The sequence below is a fragment of the Stylophora pistillata genome, chromosome 8, assembly GCF_964205215.1.
Source record: "Stylophora pistillata chromosome 8, jaStyPist1.2, whole genome shotgun sequence".
NCBI classification, from domain to species: domain Eukaryota; kingdom Metazoa; phylum Cnidaria; class Anthozoa; order Scleractinia; family Pocilloporidae; genus Stylophora; species Stylophora pistillata.
This window is the reverse complement of record NC_142526.1, coordinates 22,207,717-22,228,741: the sequence shown is the minus strand read 5'-3', so window position 1 is coordinate 22,228,741 and position 21,025 is coordinate 22,207,717. Positions and strand designations below refer to the sequence as shown.

General features: G+C 38.5%; 5 protein-coding genes across 5 annotated transcripts; 4 read left to right on the top strand and 1 right to left on the bottom strand.

Moving 5' to 3' along the window:
* The first annotated feature begins 1,585 nt into the window (after positions 1-1,585).
* LOC111325295 (uncharacterized) lies at positions 1,586-3,851 on the top strand. The gene is made up of 3 exons (XM_022929102.2): positions 1,586-1,801; positions 2,735-2,896; positions 3,264-3,851. Exons 1-3 carry the CDS (start codon positions 1,718-1,720, stop codon positions 3,534-3,536), a joined length of 519 nt encoding a protein of 172 aa, XP_022784837.2. The 5' UTR covers positions 1,586-1,717; the 3' UTR covers positions 3,537-3,851.
* A 775-nt stretch (positions 3,852-4,626) lies between these two features.
* On the bottom strand, positions 4,627-15,359 carry LOC148725498 (uncharacterized). The gene is made up of 8 exons (XM_088730996.1): positions 14,261-15,359; positions 13,744-13,839; positions 12,945-13,188; positions 10,508-12,063; positions 9,205-9,345; positions 5,824-5,957; positions 5,237-5,399; positions 4,627-5,038 (listed from the first exon to the last, which is right to left on the bottom strand). Exons 2-8 carry the CDS (start codon positions 13,826-13,828, stop codon positions 4,917-4,919), a joined length of 2,445 nt encoding a protein of 814 aa, XP_088587122.1. The 5' UTR covers positions 13,829-13,839; positions 14,261-15,359; the 3' UTR covers positions 4,627-4,916.
* Positions 6,061-7,414, top strand: LOC148725500 (uncharacterized). The gene has a single exon (XM_088730993.1). It carries the CDS (start codon positions 6,471-6,473, stop codon positions 7,395-7,397), a length of 927 nt encoding a protein of 308 aa, XP_088587119.1. The 5' UTR covers positions 6,061-6,470; the 3' UTR covers positions 7,398-7,414.
* LOC148725499 (uncharacterized) lies at positions 7,450-8,637 on the top strand. The gene has a single exon (XM_088730994.1). It carries the CDS (start codon positions 7,452-7,454, stop codon positions 8,346-8,348), a length of 897 nt encoding a protein of 298 aa, XP_088587120.1. The 5' UTR covers positions 7,450-7,451; the 3' UTR covers positions 8,349-8,637.
* Positions 15,360-19,560: 4,201 nt separating the features above from the next.
* LOC111325278 (RYamide receptor-like) lies at positions 19,561-20,817 on the top strand. The gene has a single exon (XM_088731689.1). It carries the CDS (start codon positions 19,699-19,701, stop codon positions 20,680-20,682), a length of 984 nt encoding a protein of 327 aa, XP_088587815.1. The 5' UTR covers positions 19,561-19,698; the 3' UTR covers positions 20,683-20,817.
* Positions 20,818-21,025: the final 208 nt, after the last annotated feature.

The following is a 21,025-nucleotide window of genomic DNA, read 5'->3' as shown; positions in this document are numbered from 1 at the left end:
TATAGTACTACTATATGAAATCATTTTTGGTACAATCGTACAAAGCAACTCGGGTGTCTCGTTAACACAGACCTCGAAAACGCAGAACGCAGACCGCAGACCGCACAGCTCGAAAAACGTGTACAGTGTGTAATTACAAGATTTATCTCTCTTCCCTTTGTTATCAAACGAGATCTCGGAATGCGTCGCGAAACTGAAACTAATTTCATTGACAGTGAGATAACAGATAAAAATAGACGTAAAGTAGGGCAAATTGAATAAACAAAATAAAATAACGAGAAGAAAGAACAGTTAAATTAATGAATGACAGGGTTGTATAAAATTTATGTATTATTATATTTAACATTTTAAATGGTTACTTTTATTATTAAGTACTAACCAAACCCACGACTTTTACCCACACCCACACCCACGACCCACGACTTGTACCCACGACCCACGACCCACGACCATTAGTCAAACTCAAACTCGACAACTACCCTAAAAAGCTGAAAAAGGGAAAAATCAAATCCCAGAGTAGCCGACCAATGGACGCTCGTCGGCGATCGCGCTGCTGACAGATCCGGAATTATCGTGTTGTGAAACTAATTTAATTTAATTACAAGATTTATTTCTCTTCCCGTCGCGAAACTGAAACTAATTTCATTGACAGTGAGATAACAGATAAAAATAGACGTAAAGTAGGGTAAATTGAATAAACAAAATAAAATAACTAGAAGAAAGAACAGTTAAATTGATGAATGACAGGGTTGTATAAAATTTATGTATTATTATATTTAATATTCTAAATGGTTATTTTTATTATTAAGTATTAACAACACCCACGACTTTTACCCACACCCACACCCACGACCCACGACTTGTACCCACAACCCACGACCCACGACCATTAGTCAAACTCCAAACTCTATTAAGGGTGGTATGACTTACGGTACCTATTTTCCGCTGATATGCGACCATACGCATGAAAAACGGTTCGCTAACAGTCCTATGGGGACCCCCACAGAGTGATCAATTCCTCTCACTCCCGCTGTTAACATACGTTCTTTCTAACTTTTTCCTTCATTTCGGGATGGGTATGAATACAGTAAAAGGAAGTTCTCTTTCGATCATTTCATCCATTCTGCCGAAGGCAATCCTGAGAAATCGTTTTCTTTTTTACCGTAAAGTACAAGTGTTTTCTAATCCTTATCTAGGGCTCTGATGATTTTATTGCAGAGAAAACAGATTCTATTTTGCTACCATACTTTTTATGATAAAAAATCGATATAAAATTATTTTTAAATAATAGCTTACAATTTGAAATTTACGAAAGCGGTTCTACTTTCAGAGTGTTTCATATACCCTCTGTTACTCCCAGGATTCTTTATTTTTCTCGCTTTTGTGGCAAACAGACGAACCTATAGCAAGATATATAAAGACTGGTTGGGTGTCACAATTAAGCGTCATTAACTATATTGTTACAAACCGACGTTGGAAGCGCGTGCAATACTTTAACAATTCCTGCGATTATGTCATCAGGGCATAATTGATAATTTTGAGATAATGAGTGGTTCATTCACCAATTTAGTTTATTAAGTGACGCAGGAGAGCGGTTTTGGCTCGGCTTCAATGCTTAATGCTTTAGTCAAACAACGAAAGTAGACAGATGGTTGGTGCTGATCAGAGTTAGATCCTACTGAGATCTTAGTTTGTCATGAAGAATCGCCTGCAGTAAATGAAGATGACCCTTCTAGCAACGATGCAATCTCGGCGCAAGACGCTAAAAAAGCGCTTGAAATCTAAAGATAAAACTATCCAGGTGAGTTGATAAATTTTCATTGAGCATGTTTTTTTGAGGGAAAGTTATTCAAGCATCTAAAAGACCTAAAAGGGTCTAGATCACAATACACTTGTCATTCTATCCTATCTTTCAACTTCAGTTCGGCCGCTTCACTTTTTGCGCGAGTTGAACAGCGAAACTGATTGAGGAAACAGCGAAACTACTAAGGATCAAAAAATTCGTTCGTCAGTCACAATATCACGATGAGTGTAAGACTGATGTTGTTGACCGAATACGGGAATTAGACGCACGGGCAAACTGTCAAGTAAAATGAATTAGATATTCAAACAACTCATTGGGCTCAGATGCTGAGAATTTCGAGTTCATTCTGAATGTAGATCTGTTCATGTTGTCCTTCAGCAGCAATGTAGATCTGTTCATGTTGTCCTTACAGCAGTGTATGGCTTCATTCGATTAATTTGTATATATTTCTGAATGTAGAGTAAGCAAGTTTGTCTATACTGGCAATGGATTACGAAAACAAAAGCCATAAAACTTTGAAGTGATATACTGTACTTTCACCCATATAACAACATATGATATTCAGTAAATATAAAAAATGGTAACGCAAATATAAAACAATGCTACCAAAACATCTCAGTTGCTCGCGTAACAGTTGCTCTAAGAGGACGCGATTGGCACGGCGCGAAAAGAAGACACACGTTTTCTTCTGCATAGAACCCTTCCCTCCCGCGCATCAGTGACCTATTAAGCTTTTGGCTGTGTTCCGAGCACTCAGTTATAAAGTGGGAGGGGGGGTGGGGGCAAGGAAAGAACTACTTAAGGCTTTGAAAATCGCGCGTAATGAATAGCATTCACTCCAGGCGACAGCTTCACCGGATGAGTGCATGATTCCGTTCACAACTAGCTTCAGTTTGGTTGACCATTCCTTCACATGCCCTATAATTTTAGCGCTTGAGAAACAGGGTTGCGTGGCTGGAGTTGCAGTTAACATTACACTATGCAGACGATCATACTTCTGAAGACGACCGTGAAGAAATCTTAATTGATGATGACTGCCCAAAATGTGAGAAACTGAGGAAAATGCTGAACACACCTTTGAAACTGCCACTGGTATGCTCTTTTATTTTAGTTGCTGGTGTTGATATTTGGGGAGTTTAAATATTTTTTGTTTGCTCGTATAAATTTATTTTTAAAGGCACGGGAACTACAGCTTTAATTCTTGTTGCTGTGATAATTAATAGTTCTGTATAATGATTAATAGTTCTGTATAATAGACAGTTCTGATGATTTTTTGTTTAAACTCAAAAACATGACTGAAAAACAACGAAGTAAATAAATGAAGTTTACCTGATTAGCAGGGACTAATGAACAAACGATGGAGATCATGGGAAAATTCAATAGCTACTCTTCGCGTTATTTCTTCATCAAATTTATCAGTTATTCTGTCTATTACCAAAAGCAATACTTTTTGCACCAGCTTCCAGGGCTACAAGATGTACACGAAAACCAGTTCGACAGACGCACCGAGACAAACGCTGTCATCAGTGATAACGGAACAGTGGTAACCATAAATGAAGAAGATGTTAAGCTCACTATTCAACCATCCCACAATTCCCTATCAAGTGATCAACAGGGAAATGTGGAAAAAGTTCCCCATGATGATGAAGGTTTTTTTCGAGGAGACTTTACTGGTAATACCTGTTGCGTTTTTGTAGTGGTAATGGCGATGTTGCTTGTCTCTTGGATCTGAGGTGGGAAGACAGACTCTGGTATTTCCTCATCTTCTGTCACACTGTTCGTGTTTGATTAGGGTCGGCTAGGTGAAGCCTCTGACAGTATTTTTATCTGAATTGCGTATAACCTCCAAAAAGTAGGCCTATGAAATTATGCAATTTTTGCAAAATATTATCTTCGTATCTCTCCCACAGACTGAGGTTGTCTTTCAATACCTCATAGAAGCTTTCTTTGCCTACAATTATAGAAATTTAAATGTATGGAGGTATAGTAATTTCATACAAATTTGGTGTAGAGCCCAATAAACACATAACATGTACGTTTGGAGGAATCCGTTGTTTGTAGCGTGAGTTCTCCATATTTTACTAAAAAAACACTTCAGCGAATTTAATGACTTGCGAGTTAGGATCAATAGATGTCATTGACCAGTGACGAGATTGTATTGCATAACATTGTCGTTGATGTCATCGGTGTTAAGTTGTTGATGTGGTTTGGGAAATATCCAATTAATCATGATTAGGTAAGTTAGCTGATTCAACTGCGCTGCAGTTAATTTCACGGCAGGGGATGAAAAAATAATAACGCCTGGCTCCTGCTGGCCACAAATAAGGAAATATAGAAGGGATGATGGCAGGCTTTCAAATATTCAGTCAGTTCAATGAACTCAAAATTGAGTAGTCGAAAACAAAAAGGTTTGCGTAAGCAGCCACTTAAAAGTGATTATTTTTCTTCGTAGTCGACGATACCTGATTGTATCGCGATCTTCTTATAGTTTTGGCCATGCGCGAGCTGTCTATATTTCGTGGTTTTGCCGTCTCACGGTTTTCGCATCGACTTCTAGTACATCGATGTCCTTAAATAACTCTTTAAAAACAGTCCCACAGATATCAAAATTTGGCATTTCATCACCATATGGCTATTCGGACTCCATTCCTGTGTAATTTTCAACACTTTTCGGTTTCAATCAACTCATTTTATGGTAACAAAGACTATAAACTTGCGGGGAATTTCAAATTACCCGCGACAAAGTTATTTGTGTGCGAAATTAGTGTTACCATGGATACGTTTCGCAGGTAGAAAGAATTGATATTTCGATCAGGCGCGGATTATTTTACAGTTTTACAGCTTTATTTATCCTTATAAATGATGGATCGCGATACAAAACTAATTGCGATTTTGAGACGGCAAAATAACACATTATATTGACGGCTAGTTGGGAGGAAATATATTGCGTATTGGGCGGAGTCGCGAAGCGGAATATATTTTCTCCCAACTAGCAGTCAATATAATGTGGTATTGCCATCTCAAAATCGCAATTAGTTTATAATAACAGTGCACAAAGGTGCTGTTTGGTTTTGTGCTAAGACGACGCCTATAAAGACAGGCTACATCTCAGTCATAACTTCGTGTCTAAAGTGTCGTTGTTTTCTTGTCCGCTTTCGTGATGATTTTTTCTTAGACCTCTTAGCAGGGCTATGGTCCTCTTCTTTGCAACAAATGCCAGGAATATGAAAAACCCTATGGAGAAGCAAAGCAACCCATTCAGATAAGATCGCTATGGCTTGCGATCATCCTAACGAAAAGAGTGACGAAAAGGTCTGAAACTGCAATTCGTGTGAAATTGAGATTGAGATTCACTCCCTACCCTACCCCAGACCAAATTTGCCGAATCTTGGTCGAAAGGAAAGTAAAGGTCACTAAAGCGTGTCAGCCTACCTTGCAAGCTGTTAACGATAACAAAAAGATACGTGGTTGCCTCTGCTTTAACGATGGAGCTCAGAAAGCCAAGGACCCAAGTCAGACCAAAGACGCACGTCAGTTTGATACACAACAGAGCAAGACTTGGATGACCTCTCTGATCTTCCAGTTGTCTGGTAACCTAACATATCCAAACTAGCCAGTTAGTGTAAGGGATATACAGAGAAAGGTTCATTGGGAAAAGAAGACAACAGTGCACACAACAAACTCGAAAGGTAATACGGGTATCCGGCAATCAGCGAATTTCAGCAAGTCGAATAAATAAATAAATGAATTCATTAAACCTGCGATGACTCGTCCTCACCGTGAAGTTTTCTCAGCCTTTCCTGAAGTCCATGAGCTGAGAACTACTCTCAATGCCTTTCGCAATTGTCGCGTGCGCTTCGACGCTTTTATTTCCGACAACCTTTCTCGAAACAGCGATTTTTTTTAGTTGAATGGTACCTTAATTCACCAGGCAATGCAAAACAGCGAAAACAGTATTTAGCGTCATGAACAATGACCAAAAATTAACTGTACCGATTCGTCTAAAAAAACAACTTTACCTTTCGCACTCTGTAGATGGCAACTGCTGTCCAAGTCAGTGCTACGAAATTAAACAAGATAACAAATGCAACAGGTACACCGACAGCAAATAAAAGGGCAGTGCCGTTTTCCATCCAACAGAATCCTCCTTGTCCTTTAAAAGATCCGAAAAGATAATTGAATTTGAATTTGTTTTCACACGTTACTTTTTTCTTACATTCGAGCGGCTCAAACAGTACTTTGAAATGAAATAATGAATGATTGAGAGTTGGGCCGGAGAAACATCCGGAAGAAATGCCTTCAATATTTTTTACTGACAAATATCTCATCGAATTAAGGTGGTCTTCCACTCAAAAATTTGTATTTTTTGTCGAAAGACTTTCATTTTGAAAATGGTGCTTTTTGGTATCTTTAACCATTACTCTTTCATTCTACAGCTTCCTTTTTTCCATATTCAGGAGGTAAAGTCAAAAATTTTGCTAAATTCCTTAGGGAGTATGAATTTTCACCTTAGCAACGACCATAGCAACGGTTTGTTTATGAAAACAAAACGCAGTTGCAGTCAAAAGGAAACGACGGAATTTCTCCTGGGACCCCTCCCTGGTTATTCCCGTTGTTTATTGACATTTCAATCAGGCATACATGCAGTGAGTTACGAGCACCCAAAATGGCGGATGATATGTGGCGACACTATTTCCCAACTTATCATCCACCATTTTGGTCGTATTCGTTCACTCTATTCCTATTGCGATTTTGCTTGATAATTTATTTATCAATGCCACCAAAGGCTCGTTCTGGTCACACAAAAAAGCGTAAATATCGTGGAAACCAGTACTCTACTGAATCGAAGCGTTTGAAGAAGGAAAAAACGAGTGTCAGCACCAAAGGTCTTGGGAAAGAATGTTCAGCTTCTGCCCGCAAGATTCCAGCAGGTCTGACCACCGCATCTTCTGAGGGTATCAAGGAGTGTAAGGAGTCAATCATAAGTGGATTTCGGTTTGTAGATATGAGAATTTTGTCTTCTGTGATGGAATGTATGCCATGCAAAGAATGCTTTGTTTGTGATTTAATTTTACAAGAGCAAGCTATGAAACGCAAAGGTTGTGCCTCGAATCTTCGTTTGCTTTGCTGCTCGTGTGGTTGGTCTATGGAATTCTTTACTTCAGCTCAAATAGGCCGTTTCTTTGAAGTAAACAGAAGATTTGTGTATGCTTCAAGATCTGTTGGTTGTGGACGTGCGGCAGGTAAGAGGTTTTGTGGACTTATGAACATGCCGCCACCTCCTAGACCTACACCATATGCTCGCCATAATAAAGAAATACTCCGAGCAGTAAAGAAGATCTCACTGGAGACAATGCGTGATACTGCAAGAGAGATTCACGATATCAAGCCAGGTTCAGATGAGGGCATAGCAAGATGTGGAGTGTCTGTTGATGGAACATGGCAGAGAAGAGGCTTTTCTTCTTTAAATGGCTGTGTGAGTGCTATTAGCATGGATACAGGGAAAGTGGTAGATGTTGAGCCCCTAAGCAAAGTTTGTATCAAGTGCAGGGAGCATGAAAATGATCCTGACACCCCAGAAACTACTGCATGAAGAGCAGACCACAGAGCCTCTTGCAAGGCAAACTTTAAGGGTTCAGCACCAGCTATGGAACCAGAAGGCGCCCTTCGAATGTTTCAAAGGTCAGTAGATCTGCATAAGCTGCAGTATGATGAATATTATGGCGATGGTGACAGCAAAAGTTACTCATTAGTCAAAGATGTATACCAAGTCTATGATATTGAAGTTCAAAAGAAGGAATGTGTTGGCCATGTTCAAAAACGACTGGGAACAGCTTTACGAAAGTTAAAGAAGGAAAAGAAAGGGATGGGTGGGAAAGGCAGGCTGACAGATGCCATGATTGACAGACTGCAAAATTACTATGGAATTGCCATTCGAAGCAACTCAGGTGATCTTGCTGCCATGAAGAAGGCAATTTATGCCAGCTTGTTTCACTGTGCTTCTTCTGCAGACAGTAATTACCATGGGCATTGCCCTGAGGGTCCTGAAAGCTGGTGTGGTTTTCAGCGGGACAAGGTCAATAGGACAAACACTTTCAAACATGGAACTGGCCTACCTTTAGATGTCAGAGAGGAAATCAAACCCATTTATAAAAGGTTGAGTGAGGACAGCCTTCTCAGCAAATGTCTTGATGGCAAGACTCAAAACCAGAATGAGTTACTCAATGGTATGGTTTGGGAGCGTGTGCCAAAGGGGGTGTTTGTTGGTTCTGAAGTACTGCAGCTGGGGGTTTATGATGCTGTCGCTCACTTTAATATTGGTTCAAGAGCAGCTATTAAAGTGTTTGAGAGTCTTGGAATTCCCCCAGGTGAATTCTGTATAAATGAATGCCAGCAGTTGGACAAGATTTGTGTTTTGAAAGCTGAATACAAGTTCCAAGAGAAGAACAAGACAAGGAGGAGGCTACTCAGGGGAAAAAGAAAGAAAAAAAATGACAAATCCCAGGAAAAGGAGGGTGACATATATGCACCTGGTGCATTTTAATGAGAACATCAAAGGGCTTAGCTTAAACTTTCCATAAGGCACCAGTTGCTTTAGTGATTATTTTGATTGATTTAAACTTGATTTTCTCAGTTTTGCAATTTTGAGAGAGTGCCCGTCACGGCAAAAAGGATTTCTTGAAAAGTATTAAACCAAAAGGGATGAAATTTTCAGGGAGGTTTGCTTGAGTATAGTTCTGTGTTGTGAACCTAAAATTATTAGTGATTTTTAGTTACATGGTTGTTGACAGATGTATCCATGGTGATAATACAAACAAAAATGTTGTAATCAAGGAACAGTTGCAATTTTATAATAGCTTGGCATAAAAAATATGGGTTTTCTGAGGTTCATGACATAAAGCCATCTTTGTACTTAGTTTTGATACCAATTTCAGGTGAATAGGACCGCTAGTTCTTGAGATATCCTTTTTACAAGAACACCATTATTTTCACAGTTGGGGGCCCAAAACTTGGTTACCATGGCAACGACATGTCTATCAAAATTCTTAAAAGTATCAGTTTGAGGTGATCTCTCCAATGGTACTTAAATAACTTAGGTAAAGCATAAACTGAATTTTTTTAAAATTTGAGTGGAAGACCACCTTAACTCACTATTCGCTTCACTTGTATTCTATCAACTTATTTTTTTTATACTTTATTTACTCGAATAAACAATTTTTTTGAGCCCTAAGGGCGGCGCTTGTTTGAGGGGCGCGCTCTTCCAAAAAAGTACTTCTGATAAATTGCGACAATTACTATCTTGTATTTAACATTCTAAGTGGTATATAATTACCACATCCTCGTCAATTTTATCTACACTACCCTCCCCCCACGTTGAAAATCTCAGTATGGGAACTTGCCATATCCAATGTAGACGATTTCAGTGTGGTCAAATAGAAAACAAGTGGCAACAGCGGTTGCTGGTAAACCCCAGGCGCACAAGCAATACTTTCGGAAAGTTTTTCTCTGTCTCTTTTCTTGATCTGAACGTAGGTTAGTATCTACAAAGAGAGGACAAAAGGTTTATGAATTCAGTTAATTTTGCTAACTACAGCTAAACACAATAACTCTAGATTCGCCCTGACGAAGGGCTAACGCTCGAAACGTCACCTTTTTAACCCTTTACGGTGGCCAAATTTACAATTTCAAATTAGTTGATATTACCAAATTACAGTAACTCTAGAGTCTGAAACACTAGTAACCGTTGTAGCGAAATTACTTCTCGGTGAAGAAGTCCGTAGGCAAAATGATAGATAGATAGATAGATAGATAGATAGATAGATAGATAGATAGATAGATAGATGGCTGGATAGATAGATAGATAGATAGATAGATAGAAATGATGGATAGTTTATTAATAACCGATTTGCAACCAAAAGTTGAATTATACGATTATTTACAAGTTTCAAAAATTGATAATTACGTTAAATAGACTAAATGTATTAAAACAGCAATAAGGACACTAAATATATGTTCTAAAACAAAAACGGTTGTATAAAACCGTTCAGGCCTTAAGGGCATTGAAGGTAATAAAACCATTACGAAACCTGTTCGTCTTAAAAACTGGCTTAAACTTCCGCATATTTCTTAGGTTAAAGGTACATGTGTTGCGAGCAGGAAGAAGTTCATGGAACTTGTTCTGTTCATTCTGTAAAACATTCTTAAATAGTTTATCAACTAGTCTCTGGCGGTGATCTGAAAGTTTAGTCAGGCCTGCTTCAGCCAAGGCCTCATTATATGAGCAACGGAGGAAAAATAATGCGCGTAGCCTGCTTTTGTATTTCTTCAAGTTCGCTAGAGAGGTACACGGGGAGGCCGTCATGGAAAAACTGGACTAACTCACGGGTACCAAGACCAGAGCGTTTAAATTGAGATAAGCAATACAAGCGCAAATGGCTAGTATCGTTGAGTGTTACCTATTTCCGTCAAACTGAATGAAATGATGAAAGTCTTTCTTTCTTAGCTCAGTGTCATTTCTTTGTTTATCAAAAAGTAGGTGGTGGCCAACCAGAAAGCCTTCGCTACTTTGACCACCACACACATTTTTATAATCTGTACTTTATTTATTTTATTCTGTAATCATCTGTTGCAATTTTACTTTTCTATCTATGTTAATTTTATGTAAATAGTGTGAAATAAAGGAACCTTGAACCTTGAACCTACCATGAAAAACGAATGTTTTAGTCACGTCAAACGCCATGACACTCATCCACGCAAATGAGCACATCAAAAAATAATGAAGAAGGACTGCGATTCCTGTGCAGACCTCTTGGATGGTTCTTAACCCTGCCCCGAACAGGAGCATGTGATAACATACCATGGAGATAGACAGGTTGATTAGGTTTTTTCCTGGGAGAGTTTTTAATTCTTTGAATACGCAGTAGATGACCAGCAAAATGAGGAGCGAAAAAACTGAAAGAGAACATCCGGCGTAGGTGAGAATCTGCAATGGTGTTACGTCAGAGACATAAGACCACGTTGTAATTATCTCATTTTTTGAATAATTACTTTCAAAGTCTGTACATAAGAATATAATGGAGCCTTTCACGAAATACTCAGTGCGGTTGTATCCTGTTGAGTGCATGGGCACCCACAGAGTTCCGTTCGGATACAAAACAGCATCTGAAAGATTAAGGCGGATTCCGGAGCAGTTGAGCTTTATCAAGTTGTTGTTAGTAGAGTTGGTTGAGTTAACAGAGTAGCTCTCATCCCCAATAACTCTTCGAAAAGCCTCCCGACATTTCTCAACAAAGGGATCGTAAACGAATCCCTCCTTGCAAGTTTTAAGATTCACAAACTTGGTCTCCGTCTTCGTTCCATGTATGCTAATTTGATTCGAATCAGACGAAAAATCAAACAGGATACTTAATGGAGGGGGCGGTGGCTGAGGTGTAAACTGTGGTGGCTTCTTTGGAGGCTTCCCTGTCTGCGATGTGAATCCAGGGTTCGTGAAATGAGTTGTTGGTGGTATTGTTCCTGGGGGCGTGGTAAGCTGCAGTGGAGGCCATGTTGTCGGAAGCGGAAGAGGATGGGGGAGTGGTTCTTCAAAGGCAAGAGTAGGGGGTATAACTCCAGAAACCGTGCTATGCAGAGGAGTTGCTGATCCACCTTTTGTGGTATGAACAGGAGGTTTACCCGTTGCAGTGCTCAGGCATCCACAATTGAACTGCGTTATGTCTTCCCCGGTACATAGCGCGCAATGAGGGTTTTTATAATGTGGGTTACCACAAACTGGGAAAGAGTAGTATGAACACAAGCTTTTTAAAATTGGTTCATTGTTAATAACTTGCTTTGCAGAGCATGTGCTGTTAGCGGAAACGCAGTGTTTAAGGTTTATTTGCTGTCCTGCTGTAGGTCTGTACCTTACAGTACAGTTTTCTCTGATAAAATCCAATAGTAACCTGTTGTCTTGAGGTAGAGCTGAGGCAGGAATCCTTCCGCAGTCTGCATTCATCTGCCAGTAGGATATAACTTGGACCGAATTGCATCTGGCGCAAAATACATTTCTATAAACCACGCCTGACTCGCCGTCTATGACAGGCATACCACTCAGAAAGTCTTTGGTATCTACTGTCTCACACAATCTTTGGATTTCAGATTCACCATTACCAGGTGGACATTTTGTATTCATTACGTATCCATGGCTACCCGAACTATTCATATTGACACATTGCCACTGCTTATGTTCGTCGCCTCGACGGGCCTGCGCTTGTGGACAGCTGGAGTATGAAAAGAACTTTTCGTTAATCAACCTACTAGAAAAAGAAACGTAGCTAATGCAATTTATTGGTACAGTTGGCCTTTCAGGCTTCCATCTTAGTGATTAGAATGCTACTACATGGGGTGAAATGATGAATTGAGTGTTTTCCTTGTATCAGTGACCTCATTGTACAACTACAATAATTCAAAGTTACGGCGCTGTAGCTCTTCATTTTTTATGAAATCGCCCTTATATGGCTATGTTCGCGGCAGCAAGAAAGGATGTACAGCTCCCTCAATCGGCCGTGAATTTGAAACGAGATTTCTCTTTTATTTCTTGCTCTCTTATTTGTAACACTGAATAACTTTGGGTTAACGGCCAGTGTTGATTATAAGGTTTTGTTGGCGTTATACTTTTGCGCTAACTCAACCTTGCTCTGTATAATTTCAATTTTTTTTTTTTTTATTAACTTCTCCACGTATGGAAGGGGAACCGCAACAGCGGGTAGCCAGTTACTGCGGGCCCTGTAGTACCCGCCCATCCCATCCCAGGGGAGGACATCCACCACACAGTAATCTCTTTTGTGGGAAATTAACGTCTCCTACCCTTAATCCTGCAGGAGACGGGGCCTACGGTTTATTCGTCCTCATGCGAGAAGACTAGAATATCTATCCATTTCTTGATATTATAGAACGGTAGCACATAATCCTCAGTTATTTTAAGACCCTGAGTGTTGGTCCGGCCGGGGCTTGAACCCTCGACCTCCCACACAACGGTCCGGCGCTCTACCAATTGAGCTAAGTAGTATGGTTTTTCAAGAAAAAAGGATCATTTTCATTTCAATTTCTTACTGTTGTTCTCTGGCTTGACTTGTTCTAGATAACTACTAAGTTTACTTACGAAGATAATAAATCATAACAGCAGTCTCCAACATCCAGGCACTGATTATCGCAGTAACAAGGTAAATTATTCTTGCGCTCTGCTATGTCATCCACTGCTTCATGAGTAGTACATCGAGATCTGCATGAGAGCTGATCGTTTTGACACAGGGCGCTAAACCGAAAGTCACCAGTGATATTCAATCTTCGTAGAATCGATATGATACTTATATTGCTTCCATTGTAAGTAACCATAAAATCATCACCTGCATTGCACAATTAAGATGAATATGAGTGACAACTTTTCGCCGGAAGGAACAAAAATTTCAATGCAGGTATAATTGTTTTAGTAGGTAATCGCTACTCAACTATTTGACCTCTTTTGGATTTAATGCCGACCAAAAAGAAAGAAATGTCTTAAGATCTTAACCATGAGTTCAAATATCACACACCTTTTAAAGGAGCCGGTACTAAACATTTTCAAATATTAATCTCTACGGTTTGTCTTCATACTAAATGTTTACTAGAGACGTTGACTTATTGTGTTTTACAATTTCAGCCTTCGAAATCCACCTGTTTCTAAGAAGGAGTTTGAAACGTGCTAAAACATAGCATAGGTAAATTCTCTTACATTCTCTTGTGTTTTTTTTTTCTTATCTTATGGACCAAGTGACTCAGATTCTGAGAGGATTTAGGTAGGACTATTTCCTCTTCTTTTTTTTCTTTGTTATTTTTGCTTGATTCTTCAAGCTGCTCGTCACAAGCTAAATTTCCTCTTTAACGAGTGGCAGACTAAAGAAAAATTGGCAAAGTTTTCTTACCAGTGTCTGCTGTCCACCAAAATGTCGCAAAGGAATGAACAACCACGAAAATTGTGGCAACATCATGTGTCCGGTATCCAAGCATCTTTCAACTACCTGTGCAAGATACAATAAATGTCCAACATGCAAATGTATGGGCTGTACGTGTTAACGAGGCGATGTTGTATAATTAATTTACATCATTTGATTTGATAAAAATCGCTTTGAATTTGTGTGAGTCGTTTGAATTTTAACTCTTTGAACCTTAAACATCGCATATCAAGTTCCTCCATTTTAATAGTACTTTTGAAGCTGGCAATATCCATACATAGAATTGAAAAGTCTGTTTTATCATTTTTTCGTAGCAAATTTCGGGAAGAGAAATTAACAAACACCTAAAAAATCTCCATCGATAAGCGATGAAAATAGATATCTTGAATAATTGCGTAGTGGAGGCAAATGTCAGCGACGTTTATTTTTGGACACTTAAATGAATATGGAATGGAATGAATATATGATCCAAGTCGATATAACAAACCATAGAAAGAAGAAAGATGTGTTGAGATCATAAACTGAGCACTCAGAGCAAAGGATATCGGTGAACGATCGCCGTCGCACAGCCAAAGTTTAATCTGTGGAAAATGCAAAGTACGCTTTTATTAAGCTGATGAAACTGATTGTTTGGCGAATTGTTTAAATTAAAAGCCCTTGTCATTAACCAAAACAATTTGTTAGATGAGTAAAAGATGATTGAAAATATAAGAATCGTCGTATTATTATTTTTTTTTCTTGAAAGAAGCAAAAAGTAAATACTCACCACAACGCAGAATAGGAAGTTGCCTCTTCAGACAACTCATCTAATCGTGCAATGTATACCTGTTCTGCTAATATCAAATTTTTTATCCCTAGTAATCATATCCGTTTCCATTCAAAAACAATTATTAGTAATGGCAAATTAGCATTGCGTACAGATGTAGGAGAGAAATTAAGGCAAGTTTAATTTGAAAGTAGAAATGATTGGACCACTGGTTTTTACTGTTTGGTAGTTTTCCAGTGCTTAAAAAATACCTTGCGAGATCATATGAAGGATATCAGCCTAACTAGTCAAACAGGTAAAGGAAAATATAGAGTTAGAATTTCAGTTGTCCACTCTTATGACTAATCTGCTGCCACAGTTGTTTTGATGGATACGGATATGTCAGTTCTCATTATAATCGAGCCAAACTCATCACTGATGAAACTCCTCAGCGGTAGTCGTACAGTCGAACCATACAATAGGCAGCTCGCACGGGTACTTTTTTAATGTAAAAGGCTGTAATGGAATGTTGATCATACGGGTAAAGTTGGTGGGAAACCAAAGCAGAATAACTTTTCCTTTGTTATACCAGAGGTGAAACTAATTTCACGCACCTATAGGATCAATTGTCTCTTTAGGCGAAAAAAAACTACATCAGGTACCTTTGATTAGCATAGCAAATATGTTATCTTAATCCAAACGAGCTATGATGCTGAATGAAAAATAGAGCTGGCAAAATGTAACCGGCCGCGCTTGAGTACGATAAAAGTGTAGAGATATCATTTAAAGCGTACCACAAGCATACATCTAATGTTCCATTTACAAGAAAGATAAAAATGAAATACAAAAGGTAAAGGCGATCTTAAAAACATCATCCAAGGGCGTGCACTGAATGCCGAAATTTGGCACGCAAAATCAAGAAAGGTTTCATCATAATATTTCTCTCCTGTCACAAAAAGCTGAATCTAAAGTCATCACGGTTGGTATAGCAGAAAAAACCTCTAACTAAAAGCGAAGACTCTAGGCTAAATTACAACAACCTGTTACCACGAAGGATATTGTTATTTTCTTCACATGTAAAAGATAGAAAAGTCTCAGATGTATTCTTCTTGTGACTATAGACAATGTTTTCACTGATTAGCATGTTCTGCTTCAAAAAATAAGAAAAACGCGAAGTGAAAAGATTCGCAGGAGATTTTTAAAATACATCACTTACTATAATATACAGATGGGGCCGAGGCTGTTATGCTAAATACGTGTAGTTGTTAAACTGACGTACTCGAACAATAAATCTGGTCAGTTCCTAGCGTAGACTAAATTGGCTACCTACTGATCAGACAGGCTTCTCTGAAAATTGCTAGTAGTTATGCTGACGAGAAGTCCACTATTTCGTTTTCCCATGTTTGGATTAGTCATTAATGTTATTGTATCTTTGCCTGATCGAAGGAAATTTTCTCTACAAGGCACTCACCAGAAACGTTGAAAACTAAAAACAAAACTGGCTTGTAGCCTGACCAAGTCTCCCGTGTCTATCGTAAAAAAGGTCGGATGATCTTTTCTCAAATGTTTTGTTACAAGATACGATCACCTGCCTTGAAATTTCTTCTTCTTTTAATTTGGCGACACGCTAACAATCAAAGTTTCTCTTTTATTATTACTTGTTTAGCTGTGCTGTAAATTGGTTGTCTCGTGTACACTACATACATATTAATCTTCGAAACATAAGACACTTTAAGCATGTCAGATCGGAATCCTGCTCATGACGATTGCCTGGCATGAATTAAGCACCATTGTAAACTATAATATCAAAAGTTTTCATAATCATGAATATGCTAATCTTATTTTTAGCCTTCAAGAGTCAATAATGAACAGGATTGACTGAAAAAATTTTGGCATACAGATTGCTGGAAAAAAAAAACCTGAATAATATTGAAAGAGAGAGAGAGGGATGGAGAAAAGAAACGAAAAGAAAGTGAGATATTAAGTCAATAATGAACAGAGTCAGGAGCCCATGCTCCTGACAGAGTTTACTGAAAAAATTTTGGCATACAAAGGTAAAAAAGAAAAACTGAATATAAAAGAGAGCAATATAGAGAAAAGAAACGAAAAGAAAATTAGAAATTTGATCATGACTTCCGATACTCCAAATGGGAGTGGCCCTGAAAAGGACTATTATGGGTCACACGTACAGTGACCGGTGTTTTAAAATCGCAAATGTTATCATTAAACTCAATCGGGTTGAACATTTGCCAATCTTGTGCTTAGTCATTTGAAATTGCTCTCGGAATTATTAATAACCAAGACATATTGGCAAACACAAATAGTGAGTTTCTATACGAAAATAAGATAAAAAAAAAATTATATTAGAATATCGGCGAATACTCATTTATTCCAAGTTGAGAAATTATTTGATTACTTCTGCACTCGATTTCAGCTTTCTTCACCACTGGAATTTATTAACGTGCATTCAGCCGATGAGCATGCGGCTGAAGTGTTTGTATTTATTTCAACTATTTTTTCATTTATTATCTTTTTATTCATTTCACTTCACCTAACAGGCAGAAATTGAATAAACAAACTATTGATCTGAGCAATGGAGATAATTAACTAAATGGCAAGGAAGCCAAACAAAAACTGCGAAGGCTTTTAAATCTAGGTTCCCCAATCTGAGGTAGATTTATTGTGAGATGGCGAGTTTCCATTCTTTCCAACAATTTTGAGTAAACGTCAAAGTCAACTTTCAAGTCAATCAATGTATGAAGGGGGTAAATTTTTAAAGAAACTGGTGCTGCTTCGGTGGGAGCAACAAAGAAATTTTGGGCCTATACGGGACTCGAACCACTGACCTCTGCGATACTAGTGCAGCGCTCTACCAATTGAGCTAACAAGCCAATTGAGAGCAGGCCATCAAATTAATTTGAATTAATTTGATGGCCTGCTCCCAGTTGGCTTGTTAGCTCAATTGGTGGAGCGCTGCACTAGTATCGCAGAGGTCAGTGGTTCGAGTCCCGTATAGGCCTGAATTTTTTTTTTTCAGGTCTAATTTTCACTATTGCTTAAATAGTGCTTTACTGCGAAGGATCGTGCACATATACGTTTCATAACCGCAGTTCATATATATGTATTTCATATGTTTGTTGTTTTATTTATCATCTACGGGTTTATGTCGAGTTAATTTGATGGCCTGCTCCCAGTTGGCTTGTTAGCTCAATTGGTAGAGCGCTGCATTAGTATCGCAGAGGTCAGTGGTTCGAGTCCCGTATAGGCCTGAATTTTTTTCAGGTCTAATTTTCACTATTGCTTAAATAGTGCTTTACTGCGAAGGATCGTGCACATATACGTTTCATAACCGCAGTTCATATATATGTATTTCATATGTTTGTTGTTTGATTTATCATCTACGGGTTTATGTCGAATTAATTTGATGGCCTGCTCCCAGTTGGCTTGTTAGCTCAATTGGTAGAGCGCTGCACGAGTATCGCAGAGGTCAGTGGTTCGAGTCCCCGTATAGGCCTGAATTTTTTTCAGGTCTAATTTTCACTATTGCTTAAATAGTGCTTTACTGCGAAGGATCGTGCACATATACGTTTCATAACCGCAGTTCATATATATGTATTTCATATGTTTGTTGTTTAAAGAAATTTTGGTTGTATCAACTGAATTGAAGATCTAACTACTACCGTAGAGAGTTTGAAAGCTAATTTTAAAATTTTTACAAGTAAACTCTTTACGATGGCCAGCAACTCAGTTGATAAAACCAAAATTATATTTTCAAGTTACTCGGCTTGTAACGTACAGGTGTCGGCCTTGAGATATAACTCTCTCTACCTTATCACCTTCTCCGGCTCTCCTTGGTGCTTAAAAGGGCTCAGGTTCCGCTTAATTGTTTATTCTCAACAAAATTATTATGGCAAATTCCTAATGTGATAAAGCAACATTTCTAATGATTACCACAAAACCCGTTTATCTTTGAGTGCTGTATCATTACCCAGTAGGTCCCAAAGATAAGCTCTTAATTTCAAAACATCTTCAAATATGTGGTTTACGGTACTGACGATGGCACTGCATTGATAAGGTTAAACTTCGACCCGTTTTCCATCCACCGTATACGTAACAACTTCAAAGGCGGTTTACTTGTGTTCTCTTAGTGAATGTATGATTATCTATCCTTTATTCAAATATTTGCCTATCAGCGCAGTGAAAACTGATGTCGAGTGCTCATCGTGCCTCTCTTTCAAGAAGAGGTCACATGGGGGCTTGAATACTTAAAGTGAGTAGGTAACTTTGCATGATAATAAACTTGACAGAACACTGCATTAATATTTGAAAAGTTTTTCAGCCATGGAAGCTAGAATAAAGCAACGGGAAATCTGAAAGGCAGAATTGCTCTTTCGCTTAAGACAAACTTGCTTCAGTTAAACTGAGTCACACGGTTTTGTACCTTTTCCTTTTCATCTGTTTCTAAGTGAGCGATATTTCTCCGTTCGCATCTGTGCCCCTCTTATTTGCATGTAAGGGTGACAGTTTTGAAGTACAATTTCCGTTTAATAAAACACTTCCGAGCTACAAGACAATCTACCGAAAAAGCTAAAGTTTATTAATGTAACCCGAGGCACAAAGAACAAAGAGGGCTGGGTGCTGAGGAATCGAAATTTTCTCCACTTAAAATTCATAGCTTTTTTGTTGAACTTTCGGTGCCATAAGCTATTTCAGTGGACGCTCTAGGAACACCTATAGAAATAAAAATCCTCAAAGCAATCCAGCAGAGTTTCTCGCCCAATATTTCGGAAAATTTAGAATGAGATTTAATTCTGATTAGTGAAATGCACTTTGAAGTTACTCGCTAGCTTTTTTACCAAACAGCTGTGTCATGCACGAAATTTCTTATTCGGTATCTTGATTGAAAAATTATATTAGTTTTATTTTAATATCTTTCTTACGATTGTAAATAATGTATTGACAAAAGGAAGTTACTTGAAGTAACGAATTAATCTTTGTAAAATGCATGCACAAACAAATCAAAACATTAGCACCGAAGTAAGGGAAGTGCACTGTGCTGAGCTGATGTTATCACAAATTGGACATAAGCTTTTAGTTCCTATCACAACCTTGAAGTCGGTTTAAAGGACAAAATTTTACGAAGTGGAAAAGAGTGAACCTTTTGCCCTTTAAGTTTCACTATGGCGAATTTCGCACTTAACAACTCTAACATGGCAGATAACTTTACTTCTGATGGAGGTTGCTTCGATCGCAATAGCACGGCCACACGAGTGACAAGAGTCGCTGCTTACTGTGTGATAATTTTGGTATCAGCTCTGGGTAACACTATGACAATTATGGTTGTGCGGCGCAACAAGACAATGAGAAAATCTTTCCACTGCTTCATTGTGAACCTAGCTGCTACAGATTTGATTATCACTTTGGTTTACATGCCACGGGTCATTGTTATGTGGCTACGAGGAAGTGGATGGTTAGTGGAAGATACATTTGGCTTAGTGCTATGTAAACTCGTTCCTTATTTACACGGCGTTGGTATATTAGTTTCGATTCTCACGCTGATGTCATTGGCGATCGATAGATTTTTTGCTATTGTCTTTCCTTTGAAACAGGATCTATTCACTGTGAAATCTTCCAAGTTTATTATTGTTTTCATATGGTTCGTTGCTTTGGCCGTTCGTTTTCCTTACTTTTATTCGCTGAAGATAACGTTTCACGAGGAAAGAGGCGAATTCACTTGTGGCGCAAATCTGACAAAGACATTCAAACACGCAAACGCGAGAGAAATTTATTACTCTTTCCTGTTAATTGCCTTCTACGCTCTGCCCTTCACTGTAATCCTGGCCTCGTATTCTGTGATTGTAGTAATCTTGAGACGTTCCAAAGCGCCCGGTGACAAAGAAATAGCTAAGCTTGTGAAGAAAAGTCGAGACAAGGCCAGCAGAAAGGTAATACACATGCTACTGACGGTCACCGCCGCTTTTTTGTTCTGTTGGTTAACATATTTTATTGCGCAAATCGTGTTCAATCCAGTGCCGTGTAAATTAAGATTTTGGCGCCTTTTTCTGGCTCACAGTAACAGCGCTTTCAATCCTTGCTTGTATGCAGTTTTCAACGAAAAGTTTCGAAAAGGTTATAAACGTTTGCTGTTTTGTGGTTCTCGTTGAACATTTGATAATCTTATATTATCTACGTACTGGAGAGCTACACTGCTTGAACTTCCAGAAAGAAGGTATCATTCTGCAAAGCTTTTTCATTTCCTCTTAACTACAGTTACTCGACGAGTTTGGTAAACCTGAAACGTTTCTTAAATGGATCTCGTTTAGAATTGCATTGGAAAGGTCCTTACAGTAGAGAGAGGCAAGAAAAGTGCTTTCGAAAAAAAAAAAAAAAAAAAAAATGGAAAAGAAATTTGGCTTAAACTATCATGGTGGGTTTTGGTGTTTTTAATTCATATTGGTTTTTTTTCCTACCCTTACTCTATTCCAGTTAATTAAGTCTAGTATCTAT